General features: G+C 42.9%; 1 protein-coding gene across 1 annotated transcript in view; it reads left to right on the forward strand.

Annotated features, from left to right (window-relative positions):
* The first annotated feature begins 1,776 nt into the window (after positions 1–1,776).
* Positions 1,777–27,063, forward strand: part of LOC138286091 (amelogenin-like) — a 54,806-nt gene continuing 29,519 nt past the window's right edge. The window contains exons 1-7 of the mRNA XM_069226490.1: positions 1,777–1,814; positions 4,242–4,312; positions 10,929–10,961; positions 11,057–11,260; positions 11,668–11,706; positions 12,978–13,001; positions 14,382–14,408. Coding sequence (XP_069082591.1) covers positions 4,256–4,312; positions 10,929–10,961; positions 11,057–11,260; positions 11,668–11,706; positions 12,978–13,001; positions 14,382–14,408 — 384 coding nt within the window. The 5' untranslated portion in view covers positions 1,777–1,814; positions 4,242–4,255. The remainder of the gene's footprint in view (positions 1,815–4,241; positions 4,313–10,928; positions 10,962–11,056; positions 11,261–11,667; positions 11,707–12,977; positions 13,002–14,381; positions 14,409–27,063) is intronic.

Here is a 27,063-nt window from a genome sequence, read left to right on the forward strand (position 1 = left end):
ACAAGGGGAACAGTCGCATGGCTTTACATGAAACAGGTTAGGAAAATGACTAATAATAAGCAAGAAGATGATAACAACTGTACAGATATTCAGTGAGATTAGACTAATCTATCAGGGAGGAGTAGGGATATGTGATACAAAACGCTCTAGATGTTCCTAATGTTCATATTGTTTTATATAATGACTGCTGAGGTTACTGTAATAAATGCAATCATTCTGATACAGAAGATTTGTGTGCTCATAGCACATAATAAATAATCTTTCATTATAAAATAACAACAGCTGTGTGTGTCTGCCTTTATCTGGGGCCATGGTGAAAATCTGAGCGCATTTGTGCAAGAATTTAAACCCTAGCAGATAAGGTTTGTCTGATTCATAATACTGGAATCTAGATGAACCTAATACCTCTTCCTGGAGAAGAGTGAGAGGCACGCGTCTGATCCCATATTCTCTGAATGGAGTGCGATGCTCTTCAACCCTCTTGGGGCTAGGGGAATCTAAACAGGTGTTCCCTCCATGGATTGGGTGGGTCACAACAGCACTATCTGCACTTACTGCACAAAGCAGACACCATATCCTTGGGACTTTCTGAGTCATTCTCCATTCGGTGCTTTCAGTCAGCACAAAGGCCTTTCACTTTCTTTGAGCTTTACTGTCCCGGTGTTAGGGGAACGGACATACTGGGCTGAACGGTGCCTTTTTTGTTCTCCAGAGTCCAAGGACAACAACAGAAAGGCAAAGTGACGTGCATTTGATAGTATGCTGGCATGGCAAACAGCCATTCCAGTTGCAGAAAGTTTGGTGAGTCCATCAGTGCACATTATTTTCCTAGAGGCTGTGGGGTAAATACAGTTTATGGGAACATGTTTTATGAATGGAAAAAAATAATTAATATGCTGTTTTTGTAATTTCATTAGTTTGCACACCAAAGCGCCGTGAGCAAGGGAGAGGCTTAACAGGCAAAGACGGTGCCACTTGTATATCTGATTTTTTTTTACATTGAGTGAACAGTCGTGCGTCTCTGTTATGAGTATGTTTATGCACAGGCTTCCTGGCATTTACCTCTTTTTCTCAGCAAAGAATTGGACTTAAAAGGCGGGGCAAATAAATAAAAACATCCAAATAAATGTTCAGTAGCCAAGCAGATGAAAGCATATTCTATATAACGTTCTTCAGATATTTTGCTGCTCCTCACAATTAATATATCTTTGCTCTACAGTGCAACCACACAGTTGGTATATAATTATATTTATTTTATATATTTAACATTTTGGAATGACTTTGAAGTATGTGGACACTTTACAATGAACAACAAATAGGGAGTATACGATAATCGATCGACGAAACTAAGAAAACAGTCTTAGGCCATTGCAAAGACATACACTTGGAGGAACAATTCAACAGACCAGTACATAACACAATGGCCCCAATCCGACGTCATTTTTTCAAATTGATAGTTTAATCTTACCCAAATGTTCATATTTTCACCACAAAAATTCGTATGAATGTTTTTGAGACTCTGGGCTGGTTACAACGTGTCCAGAAAGTGAACAACCACACCACTTTCCGCTTATAACGTCCTTTTTGCACACTCGTTTTGAAACGCACGGAAGCTCCTTGAGGATCACACACCGCGGCGGGAGAAGGTTGCTCCCATTTACCAGGTTTGGACTTAGTCTTTGTGACTCAGAAATGTTGCCACTTGTTTTCTTTTAACCACAGATTTAGGTGGAGTGTTTAAATACTGTGGCAGGAGGGGCACCTTGCATCTACTGTGAAGCATCTCCTCTCTTAAGGACTGGAAGAAAGCACAGGTAACTGATGTCGGTTCTCTCTTCGCTATTACTTGTGGATCATAAATGAAATGCTAAGGTTTCGTGCTAAGGTAAATATCGTGAGATGTGCATATTTTTAAATCGTCGGGTAAGGTCTTCTTAGTAATGGACACTATTTTATCAACCAGTTCAGATGGAAAAAATGAACATCAACGTTTAGCAAAATGTATTTTCTTTGCTGTTTCAGAACTACATTTATGCTGCAGTGAAACATAAATAAATAAATACCACCAGTGCACAGCTTGGAAGGAAATGCCCCACGTGAATTTTGGGATTTTCTGCTCAGTGTATGTTCATGCCGGACAGGCCATTTTGACTTTTTGACTTCCTCGACAATAGGTAGTTGAATACATCTCTTCGGAATGATTGCAAAAGTAAACACGTATTGGCATCGCCTCTAGGCAGTATCTTTGAATCCTTCTGACTCTGCCAATGCTTTTTGCTCATGTTGTATATCATTGCTATGACTATTGCATGAATGAAAGAAAAAAAGCTATTCTGCTTTTGTGGCAATAATGCCCTTTTGTATGAGCATGCATGCATCTTGACGTATGTGCTTGCGTGGATGAATACGCATATGTGTGTGTGACACTGGTGCTATTTTTTATTTACTGATTTGAGATGGATCGGTGAAAAAATTGCAAAAGAGTTTTTATTACTGATGTGAAAGAACCTGCATCAATTTGCTGTATATTTAAATAAATAAAAAATAACGAACCACTGAAAAAATAGGACGAGAAACTGCGAACAGAAAAACGGGTGGGAGAGAAGTAACGGAAAAGAAACACAATAAGGAGAGAACAATACAGATTGTGAGGAAAAAAGCACATGGACAAAAAAGATTTGCATGAGCATGAGGGACAGTAGTACATGATGGAGACAGCTAGAAAACACATGCACTGCCGGAGTACTTAAAAAAAAGGAAAACATAGTTCCCTATTTGTAAATAAGAGACTATGATCTATGGGGGTAAAAAACAAAATAGACAAAGCAAGCCATCTAATAAGAAGCAAGCATAAGAGTGTGACAATAGAGCCAACCAATTGTAAGCAATGAGCTTTAATACCACTGTAAGTTCCGGGTACGTTGAACAAAGGTATTTTGCAATCAAACAGCTTTGCTCTCTGGGAGGCTCAACCTAAAAAAGCAATATTGTCTTATCAAAATGAACAAAGTATGGATGCAACAACTATTTTGGATAAAAATGTATCTGAACATTATAGCAAATGGGACGCTGTTTCACACCTGGAGTTCTCTCCGGCTGTCTGTGGTATGCATAACATATACAGCAGATGCATTGAAAAGTGTTGGATGTATGAATAATACTGAGGTGTTTAGCTTTTTGTTTTTGGTCATGCTTTGGATTTCTGGTATTGAACCCTGATGAAGTTGTGGGCTATACACCTTTACAACAAAACACGATTTGGCATTGCCATAATAATGATTTTAAGTGGGTGACACAGCAATAAAGACTTGTGATTTTAGTGGACTCTGTTTGGTGTGTGCCCGAGGACTTTCAATATAGCAAATGGGATTAGGCCCCTCTTTATTAAGTTTGTATGAATATGAATGCCTAACGTAATTCTTATACGTATAACTTGTACAGAGGTGCAGTTTGTCTAAGCAAAATTTGTAGCCATGGCTACATGCAAGCCAAATGAGTGATAAGCTAAATGCCAATCAAATACAGTCAACACAGCCTCAGTGAAGTTTATGGCCCTATTTAGAGTTTTTTGGATGGGATACTCCATCACAAATGTGGCAGATGTCACGTTCACTGTATTACAAGTCCATTAGAAACCATGGCACTTATAAAGCAGATGATATATCCACCTTGTATTGATAGAGGATCCCATCCACCAGGCTCTAAATAAGGTACACTGTGGGTATTCCCAAGCATGTATAAAGGTTTTTGTAACCGTGCTTCTGCATACCTATGTTACATCCTTAGGGTTCAGGTATATGTGTTGGAGCAAGAAGCAGGCAGGAATGATACCAGTTTTCATAGGCCTATATAAATGATTTCCAAAGTTAGTTAAATATAAACTAATGTCCTATCCATAAACTTGTGCATTTTACACAATACATAACATACAGAAATGTATGGCTTGGGAAAACTGCCATACATGTTTTTTTCTAATAAATTTCAAACACTTACGCATGTTCCTTCAGACAATCTTAAGTTCTGTCTTCTTGAAAAGCAATACTTAGTACAATAGGGAAGCACAACCCACTAACAATCATTGTAATAACTACACTAGTTGTAAGTTATACCTGACTTCCAAAATTGGGACGATATGCTTGATTTTACTCTCATAAAACTAAATGCAGCATACTTTTGTATCTTTGATTGTGTAGTTACAGAAAAAAGATGCCACTCTTTAATCACAAGATTTGTTTCTACAGAAATATCTTTGAACATGAAAATAGCTGTGTTTGCGTGTCTTCTTGGAGCTGCCTTTTCCATACCCATCCCTGTAAGTAAGGCATCATCTTTAAAAACATTTGTGTCTTCCCATTCTTCATGTATTTATCAATACCTTAATGACAAAGCATCAAGTACAAGGATCAAATTATTACTGGATAGCTCTGCATTACATCATGGGCCAGGCATGAGTTTTGATAGACCATTGGTTTGGTGGACATCTCCCACTGGGGTTTTGTTGAGCAGAACTTTGCAGGGTTAATATGACATCAGTGCTGACTTGGCCTTTCATCCTTCTGGGTAGAATAACATGTGGATCATTGAGTTAGGTTAACAAAATAACAATTTCTTGAATGCTGAGAGACATTTCAGATAGAGAAGGGGTGCTCAAAATGTTTGTTATGCCTGAATACATTTCCAAATACCATTTTTAGTTTCAGGAATATTTTGAATGCAAATTTCACAAACTGCTTTGCCATACGGGTCTGATGTGAGAAGAAACTGTCTCACAGGAGACTAATTCAGACAGAAAATATAACACAAGAAACATTCTTTCTTCAAGCAAATTACCTTTTTAGCAACATGCTCCAATAGAACATATTGGAGGCCATTATTTTCTATGGGAGGGTGTTGCTGTACCAGTGGTTGGCCATGTGTGGTGCTGGATGTATTCCAGGTATGAGCTGGAGTATATTTACTAATGTTTTGGGTCCTTTATGGCTGTTGTAACTTTAGAAATGGAGTGTGTGAATAACAATCAGCTTTCTCTTTTGTAGGTCGGTAAGTGTACTTTCCTAAACCTACTCCTTAGCCCTCCCTGTGCCCTTTCTTATTCCTTCCTAGAGCCCTCCCATTTAGCAATGAGTATTAACCTTTTTCCAGCCACTCACCCTTATCCTCCCACACTTCTACTAAGAAGTAAATGCATTTTATGAACTAGGCCCTATATTTTTAGCTTCTCATTGGAGGAGATAACATTTAAAGTAGAAAATAGATCCTTAGCCTCTCCTTGGAAATGATGACTACTGGATGATGGAAAATGCCAATCTCTATGGCTATCCAATCCTTTTCCTCTTTGGAATAATTGACTGTAGGACACATTGCCATGTTATGTGCATGCACATTCCATTTTAGAGTCTTTGATATGAGAATGCACTGGTAGTAATACTATGTAGAACATTTGTCGTTTTGTGACTTGGCATGCCACATGCATTCATTTTTAACCATTCTACTGACAAATGAATACTACAACTTACAAAATGCACTAATGAATTAAATGAAAGTCACCATGACCATAAACTAAGTGCACTACAACGATTGAACAATTTGCCAACCCTATTTGAAATGGCATATGCAATCATTAAGTTTCCCATGTTTCATTTTTAATCACTAAACATATATATGGTGTTTAAAATGAAATAAAAGAAATGCAACACACTGAGCCTTTTAAAACAAAGTAGATATAAAAGTTAACTTATTACATACACTAGTTTATAATTTTACCTGGGCTGTCAAGTTTCTTCTGATTTATCTGCCCTTATATTTCCCTGCTGACCATGACCCAGATTTCCTAACATCTGTCACAATGCAATGCAACGCAACCCAGCAAGACAACTTGCTGAGCTGCGTCTAAAGGAAAGAGGAGGAATGCGCCATTTTTATTACGATATGGCGTATTCCTGCTCTGCATTGGCGCACTGAGTTTTGTCTAGCGCCAGCATAGTCACCCCTGGTGCAAGGGTGCCTGCATTTCAGCCAGAATTATTTGTGTGCAGGAAGGGACACCTTCCTGCACAAAAACAATCCTAACAGGTATTTTCCTCTTTTTCTGTGGGTTGCAGAATGCAGCACACTAAGAAAGAGGAAATAATGAGACAAAATACAAATATTTCTCCTCATTGCGTGGCATATTTCACCCATGGAATACCTTCCCAAAGGAGAGTAAAGCAAGACAGCAGTTTTGCCAGGTAGAAGAAACAGTTTAAAACTGCACACACAGGCTACAATGGCAGGCCGGCAACATGAATAAAAGGGCCACTAATAGCATTGACATCACAGGCCCTGCATACATGTAGTACCACTTTACTAGGGGCTTGCAAGGAAATTAAATATGTCAATTTGGTTAAGCGTTGCTTCAATGTATAAAGAAAAGAGCACAAGCCCTTTAGCACTGTTTAGCAACAGTAAAGTGCACAGAGTCCTAAAGCCAGACAAAACGAAATCAGCAAAAACTGGGGTCTGGAAGGCAAAAGGTTTTGGGAAAACCACACGAGGGATGTTGGGTCCAAAAGGCATTCATTCAACTAAACCTAAAAATGTTCCCTATTAAATGTTTTTGGGCTTCTGAGACCCGGCCTTCAGTTTATCAAAATTTGAAAACGAAATATCATTACTTTGCTTAATTTGTTTTTTCTCAACCTTTATCAGTCTTTACTGGCTTCATATGGACTTCAGGATCAAAAAAATCCCTCCAGGACTTCTAAGCAGCTGTAGGTTTATGGTTCATGCAATCTGCACACTAATTAGCCACATCAGAAGCTGGAATGATAGCGTATAAATGACTTGCAGTCTTCCATCCTTGTTTCCAAATATTTTACAACCTACCTTGAGTGGCCAGGCATTTCTTTTTTTAAATGCAGACCACTTTCTGGAAAGCTGTCTTACCTCAGCTAAAATCACTATTGAGTGCTGTTTTTTCGGGAAAAGTTCAAGGATGATTTAAAAAAATAATCACTTGGGGCTGATTTAATTATTGGGGAACAGAGTAATTACAGTGTAATGGCAGATTACTTTACTGCACCCCTGTTGATGGTACTTCAGTCACCATATTTAGAGATGTCCGCAGCCCCTGTGGACATACCTTGCATTTCCAGGAACCGCTATCAGGGAGTTGTAATGTAAGTATAAAAGATAATCGTCATTATGATTATGATTATGACAGGTGATTGTAAGTAGGAAGTATGACAAATGCCTCCATCAATAAGACGGAAATGAACATTATACATATAACGTTTTGTTTTCAAAAGAAAATCCCAAAGGAGGATTTTCTTTTTTTAAATAAAAAGAAAATGACCCCCCTCATAATTGGAGCTTTCTTCCATGGGTTGGCGGTCATTTAAAAGTGTTCACTGCCCCTTACTGCCCTATTTTTCCTGGTGAAAACTGGTCTTGTGTCTGTCTACTCCTAACAGGGTGAGTGGACATATGGTCAAACGTCTGATGGCCCTTACTTTGTCAGGCCATTCGTGATATGTATAGGTGACGGAGAGAAAGTAGCTGTACACACAGCGAAGGTGCGTCTAACTCTAAATGAGGTGGGCTGACCTTCAGGTTGGTGGAAAGGGTACTATGTTACTGTTGCAACAGAGTACCCTTTCCACCAACATATAAATTGGGCCATTACTCTTTATTGAGTTTCAAGTCAAAATAAGTAATCAGACAACCTAAAGAGAAGACCTCAGAAGATCTTACAATCACCCATTTCAGGATCTTTATCTCTTGTGTTTAGTGTTTTGAAACATTCCTGAAGATCCACCTAGCATTTTTAGGTCTTGCTTGACAGCTCAGCTGTTGCTTGGACCTGGCATGAGCAACAGCAAAAACAGCATAAAGAAGCACTACTAAACAGGGACTTTGGCTTCTTCTCTTTGTTGTTTCCCTTTGCCTAGGCATTCATTTGTGCAGACATTGTGTGCTTTCACTGAAAAAAAGTGCTTGCATTACACTTTTTGCTGTTGGAAAACCTTTTCTCAATACATCAGACTTCCATTGGTTAGGGAGAAAAGCCCATGATGTCATTTGTCATAAACTACAAGTCCGATATGAAATGAGGTAGGCCTAGCCTGACATATTTGTTCGTAAATTAATTTATTAAAATAATTATATCTGTAAGAGTGGATTGTTACTGCACTTTGGTAAAGCATAGACAGGTATTTTGTTATATGGATCCCACAGATGACAGCAGTAGACGAGGCTTTTGCTGTTAATTTCTTTCCCCGACAAACTTTGATGGTAATTGTTTTGCATTGAAAGAATCTCCAGTAAGCCTGTTATGGATGGGGTATGGTTTGTATTCCGAACTGTATTTGGCAGATATTTTTAATTTGATGACTGCATGCCAACAGTTGCCTTGTGGGAAACCTTATGTTCAATATAGTTAGCCTGAGTTTGTTATGGTGACAAAACAACCATCAATGCTAAAGGTCTGATTGGGTCATTGGGAAATGTTGTCAGCTGTGTCATCTGTTTAATATGAAAACTTACAACAAAGGCAAACGTCAAAACCATTAGGACTTTAAAGATGATTGCTACTTTGCTCTGTTAAAGCCTTTAAACAGCTATTTTGATGCAAGGAATTCACTGTTTGTTACAGCTTGTTAACAGGCATTTTAGTACATTGTATGTCACAGACTACCGTAGTAAGCAAGGATTTTGACTTTGATTACCCTCCATAACATCCCCTGGAAGTAGGCGATTTGTACAGTAATATGCCTTGTTTGGCACTCTTCATGTGGGTTGTATATAATTGGCCAAATAAAATTCATTACATATTTCTAATTTTCTGACTGTATAACTGGTGGCTCTCTTGTTGAAAAGGTTATGATCAATAGAGTAGCCCCGAGTTAGTGATAACTACAAGCCAACTATAAAATATATTGGCTTGATTAGTTCATTAGGAACAGTCTGGGGCTTTCTCAAGGCTTTTATCTTGTGCAATCAATATTATTCTCTATATTATGGAAAAAGAGCCTATTAATTCCCAGTTTGGGTCAGTACTATTAAAGGTCACCTCCTTTTCTTGAAATCATCAAGCTGAACCCCAGGCTGTCGAGCTATACAGGGGGCGATCCACATGTCGGCTGCAGATACAACTTTGATTTCAATACAAAACAAAATGTATCATCTGGAATAACCGTTCCAAATAAAATAGGTTTTGCATAAAAACAACAAAGAATTATGTATTGATTTGATCAAGGATAGATTTACTTAATCTCTTCTTATAAGTAATTGCACTCCTGCTCAGACCTGAAGTAAGTCCACCATCACATATGGTCAACCCCTGGTACTGCAATACCATCCCAAAGAAAATAATGGAGGCAGTTAATTAGAATTTCTCATGAAATAGATTTAACAAACGTTTCCCAATGGGCCTGGTGTGATGGTAAAAGTGGAAAAATGGTAATTAAATGAAGGAGTGATCAAAAGTCCCCTTACATCTGGACCCTCTACATGTGAATTTTCCCGGATATCTCTAAATGACTCTTTCAAAGGCTTAAAATGTGAGCTATGAAGAGGCATGGGTGGGGCAAACTGTCCCTTTTTCGATAGAATACCTGACCACTGAGGATCACCATGTACCCATTTTGCAGTTGCTCCAAACCAATGTCATAAATGTAAGGACTCACCCAGTGAACACAAATTTTAGTTCTGATATTTTGCCAACGAAGACCTCAATATATCAAATAGGCTATTAATAATAGCTTTCTTTTTTGATGGCTTGAGATGACATACATTTTTAATAAGATAATACTGTATATAGAATACATAAAAACTCATTGCCTGGCTATCAAGTTTCAAAATGTGAATATGTCTGCAAATAACAGCTGGTAAAAAAGCCTGAGGCAGCAGCACGACCTGGAATGCTAAAGTTCTGAAAGCCTTGCTATTTTACTGAATCTTCCCCTTAGGTTTCCTGGATACAGATAATGTTGAAATTGGAAGGAAAAATAATTACATCCATTCCTTAGGTATATCCTTTATCACCAAGTGACATTCCAAGAATTTATCTTATGACCAGTATCATTATGTAATGTTTGCTTAAGCTTGTCTAGCTAAAACATAAGTGTAGATGAAGATTTATTTTACAAAGATGAATAATGTTGACCTAATGATTTGTTCAATACATTTTGCCAAAAAGAAGGACAGGTCCCAACTCCGACATAAGGTGTAAAAATCATCAGAGGGACCATTTTGGGGATCTAAAACATGTTTTGCATAGATTTTACCAATAAATTACTTTAAAATGCTTTGATTGTTGATCATTTATAAGAAAGTTACAAGATTTGATACAAACTGGGGGGGTTTTGTCCACACTTGCAAAAAGCGAAACCCAAATTGACCTCATTTATTTTAAGGAAAGCAATAATGCTGATTTGGTAGATGAGAAGTTGAGGCATACTTAAAGCAATAGCCCACCCCATTTTCAACAATCCAGTTGATGGTGTGGCCATAATTCCCAGATCAATGAACACTTTGTTTATATTCTTAGCTCAGTTGAGAAAATCCACATACATTTGTTGTAAACACAATAGTGATCAGATAAGAGCTTAGAAAATGGCTACCATGGTCTGCGAATCTCCATTGTAGCTGAGCTATATCAGTTTTTCAGTATCTGTCAATCCACTCGTAGAGTTGTCATTGTCAGAAGAAATCCTGGGTGATTAAAATTGGAGATGAATCGGGCATAAATGACATAGAAACATTGATATTAGCTGATTGAGTAAGATTGATTTTGGTCATTGTTCCCAATGTAGGTGTAGTTTTGACTTTATTATGCCCTCTAAATCTTTATGTTTGCAAGTGAAAAGCACACTTTGGATATGAAAAAGAGATTATTTGAATGATTCACCTGAAATACTAACACTGATATATATATTTTTTTCCCTAAGCTGGAAGAAAATGGTGGCAGCTCAAGTGGACAGGTAATCTCATTGTGTGTGTAAATTTTTCCAAGATTAATACGTGCTGCATAATTGACCAGTGCCTTTTGATGAAGAGAAATATGTTTCCCTCAAAGGTATTCAACCAGTTCAACAGATTCTTTCGACCAGTTCAACAAATTCCAATATTTCCACAATTGCCTGTGAATCCTTTCAATCCAGTAAATCCGCTGAATCCAATCTTTCCGTTCAATCCAATCAACCCTGGGATTCCATTTAATCCATTCAACCCCTTGAACCCGCTCACCCCGAACAACCCGCTGACCCCTCTAGGACCTGAGGTAAACCTTCTATATATCCTAATCAGTTCTATGTAATCAAAATCATAATATTGAATACACAATTAGGTGTTAGGCAATGCTTAATGAGGCAGATTAGTTCTTAATTCATATATCATAAGTAGTTTGGTCAAAGTACTGAATAATAAGCAATCCAATAATTATTTCACCGAAGAAAATATTGCCCTTGAAGGCAACTTTGAAAGGTAGACCATATTAATGATATAAATGTATAAGGGCAACTCTAGCTACAAAGCAATGGAGTGCTGTGTGTCAGTGGGGGTAAAGGGAAGGGAACATGAAAGGGGAAAGTGGCAGGTCAAGAGGAATTAAAGACTGGGTTTCATCATCATTCAGAATGAAATTTACAGTAAAGTATGTTAAATATAATGTGTTTCCTTTTCTCTTAGATTCCCATCCCTATTCCAATACCTGTTGATCCAGCACAGGTAACTATTGTAATCTGTTGAGAAAAGATGACTAGAAAAGTAGCAGCAGTTTTGAAAAGATATGCCAATGGTTATCATCTGCTCTCCCCTTTTGCCCTGGAAACATCACATTAACCCTGCTGTTTTGTATGCATGTCTGATATTAAAGTAACTTTTTACTGCCATTGAAGAATACATATTAAGTTAGTTATTCTTCCCCTGTACTGTGTTATAATGACACATCAAATGACCATGTTGCAGGGTCTGAAGCTGAGCCTGAGCCTAATGAATATTATTTTTAAAGAAGATATATTTTAAGACAATTGTTATTTGTTGACCATTCGGCAACTCGAAGTGAACATGTGAACCACCTAAAAGGTGTAATTGGTGCCATCTATATGCTTAAGTTATTGAATGGTAATATAGCACCCTACTCCTGTGTTCAATTTATTTAAACATATGAAAAAAGTAAAAAAGTAATATAACTCGATATGAGCGCTGTTCCAGCTTCCTTGAAGGTTTAATGTTGAGAACAGATCTGTACTATGTGAAAAGCGTTGCATGCCTCATTGCTTTCTCTCTGAGTTGCAACATGGGAGGCCCTACTTATTTTTTTAAAACGGACATGCATAGTTTCAAACTTTAATCTCAGCACTGGCAAAAATTGAAAACTTCACAACTCGTGCATTTTGGGAAATTCGCTCAACTTTTCTTCGATACAATTTCAGAGAAACAAAACACTACTTTATTGATGGCTCGATTATTAAATGTGGTGGTTGCAGATGCTTTCCTTATGAATCTAATCTATCTGCTTTTTTCTCCCACTTTTTTTATGAAGCGCCACACTCTTTTATTCTGTTGATGTGCACTCGAATGTCTGACATGAAACTGCACAAATGTGTGGAAGAAAGAGTATTGACACTTAACTCTACCCTACTATTGAATAGACACTCTTTTTAGGCTAGGGTGTCCATTCAAATGGAGAACACCTACAAATATCCCAACACAAATACGTATCTGTCCCATCCGTGTGGTGAGCTTGGTTACACAGACCAAAGCTGTTCATGTGAGTGACAAAATGTTTAGTATTCCAGCTCCCGGTGTTTATGAAGTGGTAGAAACAGTGATATCCCCAGATCTGTAATTTCTGAGGTGAGAAAATGGGGGGCTTAAAACGAATATTAGGATGCCACTTGGATTGCAAGAAAATCTATTGTTTTACTAGTTTATAATTAGTATGTGAAGATAAAACATGAATGTCAATCATAATGTTTTTTTTTTGTTTTCCTTAGGCTTTTCCATTGAATCCATTTTTTGTAAGTGGATAGTCATTTTTCTCCTATGTTTACTTGGATCATTGTTTAATTTCTTGTGTTTGGTATGTGTAATAGCACCAATGAGACCTCTAAATTGCACCACACTGGTGGGCCGTTTCCAGACAGCTACTCCTATGTGCAAGGCAAATCGTTTTACTTTCTCGTTCATAACATTTCCATACACCATGCAAGTCAATGTTCAAGTAAAATTACCAGGCGCATTCGGAATGACTGAGAGCGTCACAGCTGAATTCCATCTGCCATGAATGTGGACCTACATACTCTACCATGGCAGTGGCTAACATTTCTAAGGTATTTGGCTTTGTCCACACCAGGTCAGCTTAGGTTTTTCTACGAAAGTGGATGCTTCTGTAATGGAAGGAGATGCTTAGACGGGGAACACAGACAAATGCAGCTGAATAAAGGCATACATGAGGAACAACGATAATTGGCCAATAAATGACACCACACTCGTTTGTGTTTTATAAACGTTGTTGCAGGTCTATTATACATACCTAGTCAAGGTAATGGGTTAACTTACAGATGAACCAAGGAGGGCCTACGTGATTTGACCTATGTTGCTCACCCACCCAATTACCCAAAGAGCACTGGGATTACGCAACATCAGGCACTAAATTTTTTTGGGGTTCACCTCATTTTTGGACCCTGTAGTCAAGGAATCCAAACTCATGCTCATGGCATTACATCAACAGGCAAGACCCCAGTTGCTCAGTCTTCCACCTGCCTGCGGGACAAAAGGGACACAGTTGATTTCCTTCCAGGGTCCTGCAGTAAGGGCTCATAGGGAACTGGTATGAAGTGCCCCTATATGGGCTCCTTCAATTGGAGGTTTTCAGACGCCAAAATCCTTTGGATCACCCCCTAACTCTGTTTGCAACACAAATAGTGAAAGAGAAACACTGCAATTAATGCGTATACGCACAACTTTACTCATGTCGAAAATAAAAATAGGGGGTGAGCAATAGGGTGGGTTCCCATTGGAAGACCACCAAAGAGGAAGAGGCCAGAGAGTGGACAGTGTATGCCACAATGTTATACGCAGCCTGAAGTGACCTGTAGGGCCCGGTTTTGGACTTGCCCCGACCCCTGCCAAACCCCTGAGCCCCCCACCACGCTGCTCGAGGTCATGGAGGAGGAGTGCATGCTTTGTCAGAGGAATGTGGTTCTAACCCTCAGTCCACTAATTGCATGTGACACCTATAATTCACCTCTTTGAAACAAAGATTCGGTAACTTTTACGAGTCAATAAAGATTTGCAGCTCCTAAAATGCTGTTAGTACATGGTAAAAACATTGCTGCAACCATAATATGAAGAAAATATTATAAGATGGTAAAACACGGCTTTTACTTTTGTTTCAGGGTCTGTTTCCTTTTGGTCAAGCAGCGGTAAGCTAATTAGCGCTATAACATTTTTTTGAGTATATTTATCTTTGTAAGAGCTGATGCTTGTAACAGGTATAAATCAAGCTGTTTGGGGCCGAGGTTGGGCGTGTAGTAAGTGCGTGAGCTCCTAATCTTCCAGAAATCAGCTGTTGTTCCTTTTTTAGTTTTAGCACCTTGTTTTGAAAATTAATGAAATTATGGTTATGAACACTGGAACTCATTACACATTGATATTTATTTTACTTTAGGTCATTTAACTTAAGCTTTTGATTACAATCTTGTCTTATATTGAAAGGTGGTCAAATGTTTCTGTTTGAGTTTTCTTTGTTTTCACTCCTTGTTTTATTATTCTGTCATGTCATTTGAACCATGTCCCCAGTTATTCACCTTATCCTTATTTCTTTATCTAGGTCGTTTTTTTCCTTCTCTGACCATTATTATATTCTTCCCCTTCCTCATTTTCTTTTCTTTCTGCAGCTTCACAACTTATAAATACATTTTGTAATAGGCAATGCTAAAGTGTTATTTATGTGAGATATTGGAGTCATTTGTTTACCAGTTTTATATTAAGCAAGCGGATCATAGCTTTGAAACCTAAGGCTTGAATGAGTTTTCATGAAAATTGAAGCAGACGTTTTTTACTGTATATAAAGGAGTAAAGCATTGGATTAGTGCCTCTTGAAACAGCTACCATGGAATTCCAATGTAGTTGGCGGACTACCTGTTTTTTTTCCACATAGAACATATAGGACAGTCCACATTAGTGAATGTGCCATTCTGGAGGAGCTACGTAGTGGTTGAATAAAGTAGCACTGAGTGAGAAGCACTTGGGGACTCCAAAAGGAAATTTGGCTACATAAGAGCAGAAGGTTAGCAGCAATATCTGCTGACTCCGATCCGAGAGAAAGAAGAAATTTGTCTTCAAAGCTCATCCAATGAGCTCTTCCCCATACAATCTTGTGTTCATTGCCGCATGGGACACAATGTTACTCTTCAGAGAAAGTGATAACCATGAGGGCCACCATGCCCATGTGGACCTCATTCTGCAATGCTATTGCTAACATTGACACGTCAGTGCCATCATAAGGGCAGAAACTTGCTTGAACAGGTTGAAAATGAGAATTAAAGGTGATCAGGGAGGATAGCTGTGTGTTTATGTCCTTCTCTGGCAACCTTAGCAATGAAAGGTAGCAATAATACTTGGCCGTGGTTACTTAAGTCGGTAGCATCCAAAGAGGGTTTTTAAATAGGGAAACCAAGACAGTTCTCCATTCTGGCCATACTAGAGAAGAAGTAATGAAATACTAAATTATTGACTGGATCAGAGTGGGGCACTTCCGTGACTATTTGATGAAAGATTCTACAGGGCATAGATCATCAAAGTAGAAACATTTGTTTGCTTTGATCAGTTGGATCATGGGGTCTTAAGACCACAATATACAGCCAGAACGCGTTTTGATTGAAAACTACAATGTGTCTATAATGACTGGAGACTTCATGGCCAGAGTAGAAGCATCATATGTATTTAATGTATTGTAGATAGCCTGAATTTTATCCCTGTTGAAGTTGGTTAGAGCTTTGAAGAGCTACAGCAGAGAGATCATTCTGAGAGAGCAATGAGGTTTGGAATACTTCTGCTCCATATTGAATATTTCCTAAAAAGTGTTGTTTACTTCTGAGATGCAAGCTGCATAGAATTGCTTTCTGGTCATACTGATCTGACAGTAGCTTTGAAATGCCTCTTTCCAGTCAGAGAACAGTTGTGCCACTACTAGTGTCCAATATTTCCTGAGCTTCTTTTGCTTCCATGAGAAGATAAGTAAAACGAGCTGGGGAATAGTTCTATGAGAGAGTAACCTTTTTAATTGGCGCACCACATCTATGCCTGAGGCCAAACAAATATTGATGCAATTGATATTGTTAGATGGATCATTAGAAACACCGTAAACAGTTATAGAAAGATGGGCTTTGATTGCAGAATAGATGATTTTAGAGAAATTTCAGTTAGCCTGAATGGTGGCAGGGTGAGACTAGATGACAGGGTTGGCATCGTCATGAGTCAAAGAGAAGAAGATATTGGCATGATCAGACATTGGGACAAAGGAATACACCAAATTGGTTGCAAAGTCTGTGGTGGCAAAAAGTTGATGGAAAGCATGTCCTGCCTCATGTGTGGGCTCACACACTATCTAAAGTCACACATATCGCAAGGAGCCTATAAGTGTCTGACTGATCAGGAAAATCAGCCCAGATATTGAAGTCTTCCAAAGAAAATAATTTTGAGTCACTCACAACATACGTGGAGATGCAATTGGTAAACCCCATGCCTACCTGAGTGTCGATACCCCGAGGGTGATTCTCCATAGTACCCATGTTGTTAGAACAAGCACTGGCAGAAATATTGAAGATGCCTTGTTCCACTCTGAACAACACCCGTGGCGACCAGTGCAAAAGAGGTCAAAGATACCCAATGAATGATTGGGGACCCCCACCCATATGAATTTTCTGGCCAACATGGATGATTATATATATATAACCTCAAAGTGAAGCAAGCACATTCTCCAGAAAAGAGATATTGTTGATTAAAGTTTCAGTTATGAATAAAACGTCAACAGCATGGTCTTGCATGAACTGGTAGAAGTTGGCATTGTGTTTAACTATTGATCTGGTGTTCAGTAGGGTGGTGCACCGCCTGAGGTTTTTATGAGTATGAACATGAGTGCTGTATGTTGGGGCTTTATTGAAGAGCAGCCTATGATGCTTAACCAGTTGGACAGCTGCATGAGGCCCAAGGAGAGGTCTCTTGCCAGGAATAGAATTGGTAAGTTGGGTATTTGATACCAAGAGTGTGGGCCGAAGCCATGAATGGAGCATGGATAAATGCAGATGGGCTTGCTTTTATGTGCCTTTTTCCTGCCACCAGTCGACGGCCTGTCTGCAAATGGTCCACTGGGCAAAGAACAACTGGACCAGTGTGCAGAATAGGAAAAATGGCTACCTAACAGGATTTTCGTGTGGAAAACCGTCAATAAATCATAGACCCATAGAATCACCCCACCCAGAACCAGAAGGATAGCAACAATTCAGGGAGCACAATCAACAAAATAGGGGACTACGTAATATTAAAAAAACTATTTAGTGAAGCTTATAAGAACTAGTTAAAACAATGCCTAAACCTGTTAAAAAGGCACAAAGCCCAGTAATTTGTCATTGGAGAGTGTGTGCAGTCATATAGTGGAACTGCCTATATAGAGCAAGGCCTGTCTGCATATGCTCAACTAGCTAAACTGGTGAGCAGAAGAGAAAAGATGGCTGACGTGCCAGGATCATTCAAGGAAAGTAGAAAACAACAGTATGCAGAAATGAAAAATACCAACAATGAATGAATGTAGAGTATGTTTGCTGACATTTCCTTGAGACAGACCTTTAAAAGCTCATACACGTTGTACCAAGGAAGCAATGCTTTCTGTGGGGAGCAGTTGTATCTGAGTAATTCCTCTGCAGTAGTCCCCGTTGCAGTGCTTGATTTGAGCTGGTGGTTTCAGGTGCTTGGAACCAGCAATTAATTCCCAACATTGGCACTAATGACAGTCCACAAGGTGGCACTGTCTGTTTGATTCTGAGATGACCTCAACAGTGTTTAATACTTCAATGCTCATTAAAAATCAATAATACCTGCTGCCCATGCCTAGAAAATTCTGAATTGTCACAGATGTAGAAGTGTGATGGATAATAGTTATGTTGGTACTATAGTTGGCAGTGCTGGCAAGGACAATGAGTGGTACAAGTTTCAGTGGCCTCCAGAGAAGGGCCCTGGCACTTTCTATTTTATAAATTAAGCATGCTCCTTTATCCTCCTTTCCCCTTGTGATTCTACATGACAGGGTTATTTGACTCTCTACTATTTCCTTCGTTTTTTTTTCTTCTCTGACTGTTCTCAAACAATTCTATCTCGGGGTAAAATTCAAATAAAAATATACCTGGTCATTGTTATAGAATAATAACAAAGCTAAAGTGGTCAATACATTTGCAGCTTATAACTGCATGGTTCTTTTTGTGGTGATTGTTGGACCTGGCTTTTTGACAGGGACATCCCCAAACTTTTTGCCTCCTTCCTCCTATTTTTTTTCTGACCTGTTGTTGTTGGCTTTTGACCTCTGAGCACTTTACCACTGCTAACCAGTGCTAAAGTGCATATGCTCTCTGTGTAAATTGTACTATTGATTGGTTTATCCATGATTGACTATTTAATTTACCTGTAAGTCCCTAGTAGAGTGCACTACATGTGCCTGGGGCATGTAGATTAAATGCTACTAGAGGGCCTGCAGCACTGGTTGTGCCACCCACCTCAGTAGCCCCTTAACCTTGTCTCAGGCCTGCCATTGCAAGGCCTGTGTGTGCAGTTTCACTGCCACTTCGACTTGGCATTTAAAAGTACTTGCCAAGCCTAGAACTCCCCTTTTTTTTTCTACATATAAGTCATCCCTAATGTGTGCCCTAGGTAACCCCTAGAGCAGGGTGCTGTGTAGGTAAAAGGCAGGACATGTACCTGTGTAGTTATATGTCCTGGTAGTGTAAAACTCCTAAATTCGTTTTTACACTACTGTGAGGCCTGCTCCCTTCATAGGCTAACATTGGGGCTGCCCTCATACACTGTTGAAGTGGCAGCTGCTGATCTGAAAGGAGCAGGAAGGTCATATTTAGTATGGCCAGAATGGTAATACAAAATCCTGCTGACTGGTGAAGTCGGATTTAATATTACTATTCTAGAAATGCCACTTTTAGAAAGTGAGCATTTCTTTGCACTAAAATCTTGTTGTGCCCTTCAATCCACGTCTGGCTAGGTTTAGTTGACAGCTCCTTGTGCATTCACTCAGACACACCCCAAACACAGGGTACTCAGCCTCACTTGCATACATCTGCATTTTGAATGGGTCTTCCTGGGCTGGGAGGGTGGAGGGCCTGCCCTCACACAAAGGACTGCCACACCCCCTACTGGGACTCTGGCAGACAGGATTGAGCTGAAAGGGAACTTGGTGCATTTCTTCGAGACTCTTTGAAATCACCCCCACTTCAAAGGCACAACTTAGTATAAAACAGGGCCTCTGCCCTACCTCATCAGACACTTGCTGGAGAAGAAACCGGAACCAGAAACTACATCCTGCCAAGAAGAACTGCCTGGCTGCTCAAAGGACTCACCTGTCTGCTTTCTCCAAAGGACTGCTGTCTTGCTGTTGCCCTGCTGCCTTGCTGAACTCTTGTCTGGCTGTGAAAGTGCTCTCCAAGGGCTTGGATAGAGCTTGCCTCCTGTTCCTTGAAGTCTCAGGACCAAAAAGACTTCTGCCTTTCACGTGGACGCTCCGTGCGCCGAAAATTTCGACGCACAGCTTGTTTCGCGGCGAGAAAAACGCCGCACACCGACGCTGATCAACGCGACGCCCTCGGGACGATCAAGACTTCGACGCACAACCTCGCAAGGACAAAGCCGCCCGACTTCCAAGGAGAAATCGACGCGACGCCTACCGTGAGTGCGAAACTTTGACGCACGGCCTCGCAAGGACAACGCCGCCCGACTTCCAAGGAGAAATCGACGCGACGCCTGCCGTGAGACCAAAATTTCGACGCACGGCCTCGCAAGGACAACGCCGCCCGACTTCCAAGGAGAAATCGACGCGACGCCTACCGTGAGATCGAAACTTCGACGCGCAGCCCCGCAGAACGACGCGCAGCCGGAAAATAAGCAGGAGAATCCACGCACAGACCCGGGACATCTGGTAATCCCCGCGATCCACAAAAAGAGACTGTCTGCGCGCCGGAAAACGACGCCCGACTTCCCCGCGTGGAAAAGAACGACGCAAGTCTGTGTGTGCTGAGGAGAAATCGACGCACACACCCCTTTTTCCACGCATCTCTTCTCCTGTGGCCCTCTGAGGAGATTTCCCACCAGAAACCAGGTACTCTGTGCTTGAAAGACACTTTATTGCTTTTTAAAAGACTTAAAGACACTTAATATCACTTTTCAGTGATATCTTTACAAATTCGTATTGCAACTTTGATCGTTTTGACCTACAAGTACCCAGATAAATATTCTATATTTTTCTAAACACTGTGTGGTGTATTTTTGTGGTGTTATACTATGGTGTTGTATGATTTATTGCACAAATGCTTTACACATTGCCTTCTAAGTTAAGCCTGACTGCTCGTGCCAAGCTACCGGAGGGTGAGCACAGGCTGATTTTGGATTGTGTGTGACTTACCCTGACTAGAGTGAGGGTTCTTGCTTGGACAGAGGGCAACCTAACTGCCAACCAAAAACCCCATTTCTAACATTGGTGATCAGCGGTGAGGATAGGACTTGTGTTTGTGCAGTGACATACAGTAGCTAAGTATTTCACTACCTACCCACAGTTGAAGGTCAACTTGATTTTTTATCTCTTTTTTGACTTTTGGTCTCTGATGTCCTCCTGGATATACTATTGATATTTTGGACTTTGGATTTTGGTTTTTGCTGGTAAGATCCTATCAGAATGGGATCGCTTACCTACTTATTCTTTTTGCCTACTGACCACCTCACTAAGGCTGACCTAAGGAAGCTTTGCAGAGAATGTGGCCTTCCTGTAGCAAAGAGATCTACTAAAGCAGAGATGCTACATGCCTACATAGTCTGGGAGGAAGACAGATGGGCAGAGAGAGAGGCAGCAAGAAACCAAATGACTAAGTACCCCTCAGAGGAGGAGGAGGACGACTCAGATGAGGAAAGAGACCCAGTGAAAAAAGAATGGCTCATGGCTCAAGCACGGTGGATGGAAGAGCTAGATGAGTTTATTGAAAGGGCTGAGGCAGCAAGTCTCTTAGCCCTGGAAGAAGAAAAGATTGCAGCTCAAGAGCTGAGCTGTAAAGAGCTGAAACTGGAGGCCGGAAGGGCTGAGTCCAGTTCAGATGGTGGCAGCAAAAATCTTGCATCTAGTACTGCTGAAGAAGGGCACAAGCCCAGAGATGTGGTACCCAACTTGAAGAAGAGAGTTGACACACCCCAGGCGGTTCAAGGGTATGAGGTAGTTCCCGTTATGCACAGGGTCCCTGAGAAGGATTGGGGAACTGGCACAGGGAGTCATATTCCTACTGGAGGGAGGGACACTTTACTGACTCTAGCAGAGAGTGACCGAGAAAAGGGTTCCCCCCTGGTGGACGTCCTGGATATAGAGTGTAGAGACATCCCAGAAGAGTTTGGGTTGAGTGTCAGGGACAGACAGATACTGTCTCACCAGTCTCAGGAGGGTGAAGTAGAGTGCTTTTCCAAGGTTGAGTTACTGGGTGGTTGGGTGAAGGGTACTGTGGTTAATACATGTGAAGGGCAGAGTGATGTAATTGCTGGAGAGCATATGTCTGGTCCTTATTTTCCAGAGCTACGCCAACACCAGGTGGAGTGTGAGTTCTCTGACCCCAGGGAACTTACAGTGGAGGCAGACTTTTGGGTGAGTACCAGAGAGTCTGAAGAGGCATTTGGGGGTGCTCCTGAAGGGAGTGGTCTAGGTGGTTCCCGACCAAGTGAGGTGGGAGAGGATTGTAGTGTCCCAGGTAGGTCTCAGAGCCTAACCTGTACCGTAGGGCTACCTTTTGAGGGAAGCCCCGCAGTGTCAGAAGAACTTGGGGGGATGACTGTAGACAGCATCCCAACAGTTCTGGTGTCTGGCAGTACCACTCCTAGTGAGGGGGTGCAGAAGTCCAGACATAGGGTTGAGAGGGGGTGGCCGACCCCAGTGGAGGATCTTGAAAGTCAGGGGTCAGCTCTGAGAGCAGAGCCCCCCAGGAATGACCCAGGTGAAACCGTTTCTGGTTTGGGGGAAACCCAGACTCTGCCGGATGGGCAGAGGTCGGGAGACCTGCGCCAACCAGACTCTTGTGTGGCCCTTGGGGACGGCGTGTCCCTTGTGGGGGGTGAGAGTGCCCCCCAGGAAGTCCTGGCATGCCAGGCAAAGATTCAACCTCAGGGTGGTGACTCTGGGTTGGATAACCGGGTTCAGAGGTTAAACTTTGACCTGGTGGGGGGTAGATGTGCCCCCCAGAAAGTCCTGGAATGCCAGGCAATGGTTCAACCTCAGGGTGGTGACTCTGGGTTGGCTTACCAGGTGAAGAGGTCAAACTCTGACCGGGTGGGAGGTAGGTGTGCCTCCCAAGAAGTCCTGCTGTGCCAGGCAATTGTCCAACCTCAGGGTGTTGACTCTGGGTTGGATGGTCAGGTTCAGAGGTTAAACTCTGACCAGGTGGGGGGTAGGTGTGCCCCCCAGAAAGTCCTGGCGTGCCAGGCAGTTGTCCAACCTCAGGGTGTCGACTCTGGGTTGGATGGCCAGGTTCAGAGGTCAAACTCTGACCTGGTGGGGGGTAGGTGTGCCCCCCAGAAAGTCCTGGTATACCAGGCAATGGTTCAACCTCAGGGTGGTGACCCTGGGTTGGAGAACCAGGCTCAGAGGTTAAACTCTGACCTGGTGGGAGGTAGGTGTGCCTCCCTGAAAGTCCTGGCCTGCCAGGCAATGGTTCAACCTCAGGGTGGTGACTCTGGGTTGGATATCCCGGTTCAGAGATTAACCTCTGACCTGGTGGGGGGTAGGTGTGCCCCCCAGAAAGCCCTGGTGTACCAGGCAGTTGTCCAACCTCAGGATGGTGACCCTAGGTTGGAGAACCAGGTTCAGAGGTTAAACTCTGACCTGGTGGAGGGTCAGTGTGCCCTCCAGGAAGTCCTGGCATGCCAGGCGATTGTTCAACTTCAGGGTGGTGACTCTGAGTTGAATGGCCCAGTTCAGAGGTTAAACTCTGACCTGGTGGGGGGTAGGTGTGCCCCCCAGAAAGTCCTGGCGTGCCAGGCAATTGTTCAACCTCAGGGCGGTGACTCTGGGTTGGATACCCAGGTTCAGAGGTTAAACTCTGACCTGGTGGGAGGTAGGTGTGCCTCCCAAGAAGCCCTGCTGTGCCAGGCAATTGTCCAACCTCAGGGTGTTGATTCTGGGTTGGATGACCAGGTTCAGAGGTTAAACTCTGACCTGGTGGGGGGTAGGTGTGCCCCCCAGAAAGTCCTGGCGTGCCAGGCAATTGCCCAACCTCAGGGTGGTGACCCTGGGTTGGGGAACCAGGCTCAGAGGTTAAACTCTGACCTGGTGGGAGGTAGGTGTGCCTCCCAGAAAGTCCTGGTGCGCCAGGCAATTGTTCAACTTCAGGGTGGTGACTCTGAGTTGAATGGTCAGGTGCAGAGGTTAAACTCTGACCTGGTGGAGGGTCAGTGTGCCCTCCAGGAAGTCCTGGTGTGCCAGGCAATTGTTCAACTTCAGGGTGGTGACTCTGAGTTGAATGGTCAGGTGCAGAGGTTAAACTCTGACCTGGTGGAGGGTCAGGGTGCCCTCCAGGAAGTCCTGGCGTGCCAGGCAATTGTTCAACTTCAGGGTGGTGACTCTGAGTTGAATGGGCAGGTGCAGAGGTTAAACCCTGACCTGGTGGGGGGTAGGTGTGCCTCCCAGGAAGTCCTGGTTTGCCAGGCAGTGATCCAGTCTGAGGGTACAGACCCTGGGCTGGAAGACCAGGTTCAGGGTGTCCCCCCGGACCTGGAGGGAGGGGCTACTGATACCAGTGCCCCTACCATGTTGTCTTCTGAGGAGGCCACTCCTAGTTGGAGGGTGCTGGACCCCAGAAGGGAGGGCAGGGGGAGGGAAGCCTCACCCCGGGCCCTAGTCCAACCTGAAGGTACAGGCCCCAGGTTGGAGGGCCAGTGGCAGGTTAACAGCCCTGCACTGGTGGAGGAATGGTACAGGGTGACTTCTGTAAGCACCCTGACCATGTTGGACCCTGGGGGTACCGCTCCAGGAGGGAGGGTACAAAGCCCCAGAGGGGAGGACCAGGTTCAGGCTGTCATCCCTGACCTGGTGGAAGGGAGAGTGGTTAAAGGGTGCCCAGCACCTGGGGCTACCGCCCCCCACTCTCCACAGCCACAGTGGTTGGAGAGCTTTGAGAGGCCTGGGGCCTGGCTCTCATCCCTGGCAGCTGTCAGTAATCACTGTGGCTTGCTGTCCGGGTGGACAGAGTTATCCCTGGGGAGGGGACAAGTGTCACACCCCAGGGGTAGAGTGGGCAACACCACTATGTTGGTCATGGTGGTACTATCCTGCTCCTGGGATACATCTGTGAGCAAAGTAAGGTTAGGTGCTACACAGATGGGATCCGCAGGAAAGGAGAAAGGTTCCCCATGGATGGGCTTAGTGGGCCCTGAGAGTATGGACAGAGGGATCCAATGGGAGTCAGGAAGGCGAAGAACTGGAGCATGCCCCTGCTGTTGTGGGCCTGGGTCCTTGTTCTGTCGCCTCAAACAGGGAAGTACATCAGGATAGTGATTGTTCTCCCCTGGCTTTAGGCTGGTGGGGGGTCATGTTGGACCTGGCTTTTTGACAGGGACATCCCCAAACTTTTTGCCTCCTTCCTCCTATTTTTTTTCTGACCTGTTGTTGTTGGCTTTTGACCTCTGAGCACTTTACCACTGCTAACCAGTGCTAAAGTGCATATGCTCTCTGTGTAAATTGTACTATTGATTGGTTTATCCATGATTGACTATTTAATTTACCTGTAAGTCCCTAGTAGAGTGCACTACATGTGCCTGGGGCATGTAGATTAAATGCTACTAGTGGGCCTGCAGCACTGGTTGTGCCACCCACCTCAGTAGCCCCTTAACCTTGTCTCAGGCCTGCCATTGCAAGGCCTGTGTGTGCAGTTTCACTGCCACTTCGACTTGGCATTTAAAAGTACTTGCCAAGCCTAGAACTCCCCTTTTTTTTTCTACATATAAGTCATCCCTAATGTGTGCCCTAGGTAACCCCTAGAGCAGGGTGCTGTGTAGGTAAAAGGCAGGACATGTACCTGTGTAGTTATATGTCCTGGTAGTGTAAAACTCCTAAATTCGTTTTTACACTACTGTGAGGCCTGCTCCCTTCATAGGCTAACATTGGGGCTGCCCTCATACACTGTTGAAGTGGCAGCTGCTGATCTGAAAGGAGCAGGAAGGTCATATTTAGTATGGCCAGAATGGTAATACAAAATCCTGCTGACTGGTGAAGTCGGATTTAATATTACTATTCTAGAAATGCCACTTTTAGAAAGTGAGCATTTCTTTGCACTAAAATCTTGTTGTGCCCTTCAATCCACGTCTGGCTAGGTTTAGTTGACAGCTCCTTGTGCATTCACTCAGACACACCCCAAACACAGGGTACTCAGCCTCACTTGCATACATCTGCATTTTGAATGGGTCTTCCTGGGCTGGGAGGGTGGAGGGCCTGCCCTCACACAAAGGACTGCCACACCCCCTACTGGGACTCTGGCAGACAGGATTGAGCTGAAAGGGAACTTGGTGCATTTCTTCGAGACTCTTTGAAATCACCCCCACTTCAAAGGCACAACTTAGTATAAAACAGGGCCTCTGCCCTACCTCATCAGACACTTGCTGGAGAAGAAACCGGAACCAGAAACTACATCCTGCCAAGAAGAACTGCCTGGCTGCTCAAAGGACTCACCTGTCTGCTTTCTCCAAAGGACTGCTGTCTTGCTGTTGCCCTGCTGCCTTGCTGAACTCTTGTCTGGCTGTGAAAGTGCTCTCCAAGGGCTTGGATAGAGCTTGCCTCCTGTTCCTTGAAGTCTCAGGACCAAAAAGACTTCTGCCTTTCACGTGGACGCTCCGTGCGCCGAAAATTTCGACGCACAGCTTGTTTCGCGGCGAGAAAAACGCCGCACACCGACGCTGATCAACGCGACGCCCTCGGGACGATCGAGACTTCGACGCACAACCTCGCAAGGACAAAGCCGCCCGACTTCCAAGGAGAAATCGACGCGACGCCTACCGTGAGTGCGAAACTTTGACGCACGGCCTCGCAAGGACAACGCCGCCCGACTTCCAAGGAGAAATCGACGCGACGCCTGCCGTGAGACCAAAATTTCGACGCACGGCCTCGCAAGGACAACGCCGCCCGACTTCCAAGGAGAAATCGACGCGACGCCTACCGTGAGATCGAAACTTCGACGCGCAGCCCCGCAGAACGACGCGCAGCCGGAAAATAAGCAGGAGAATCCACGCACAGACCCGGGACATCTGGTAATCCCCGCGATCCACAAAAAGAGACTGTCTGCGCGCCGGAAAACGACGCCCGACTTCCCCGCGTGGAAAAGAACGACGCAAGTCTGTGTGTGCTGAGGAGAAATCGACGCACACACCCCTTTTTCCACGCATCTCTTCTCCTGTGGCCCTCTGAGGAGATTTCCCACCAGAAACCAGGTACTCTGTGCTTGAAAGACACTTTATTGCTTTTTAAAAGACTTAAAGACACTTAATATCACTTTTCAGTGATATCTTTACAAATTCGTATTGCAACTTTGATCGTTTTGACCTACAAGTACCCAGATAAATATTCTATATTTTTCTAAACACTGTGTGGTGTATTTTTGTGGTGTTATACTATGGTGTTGTATGATTTATTGCACAAATGCTTTACACATTGCCTTCTAAGTTAAGCCTGACTGCTCGTGCCAAGCTACCGGAGGGTGAGCACAGGCTGATTTTGGATTGTGTGTGACTTACCCTGACTAGAGTGAGGGTTCTTGCTTGGACAGAGGGCAACCTAACTGCCAACCA

This window comes from Pleurodeles waltl, chromosome 1_1 (assembly GCF_031143425.1).
Source record: "Pleurodeles waltl isolate 20211129_DDA chromosome 1_1, aPleWal1.hap1.20221129, whole genome shotgun sequence".
NCBI lineage: Eukaryota > Metazoa > Chordata > Amphibia > Caudata > Salamandridae > Pleurodeles > Pleurodeles waltl.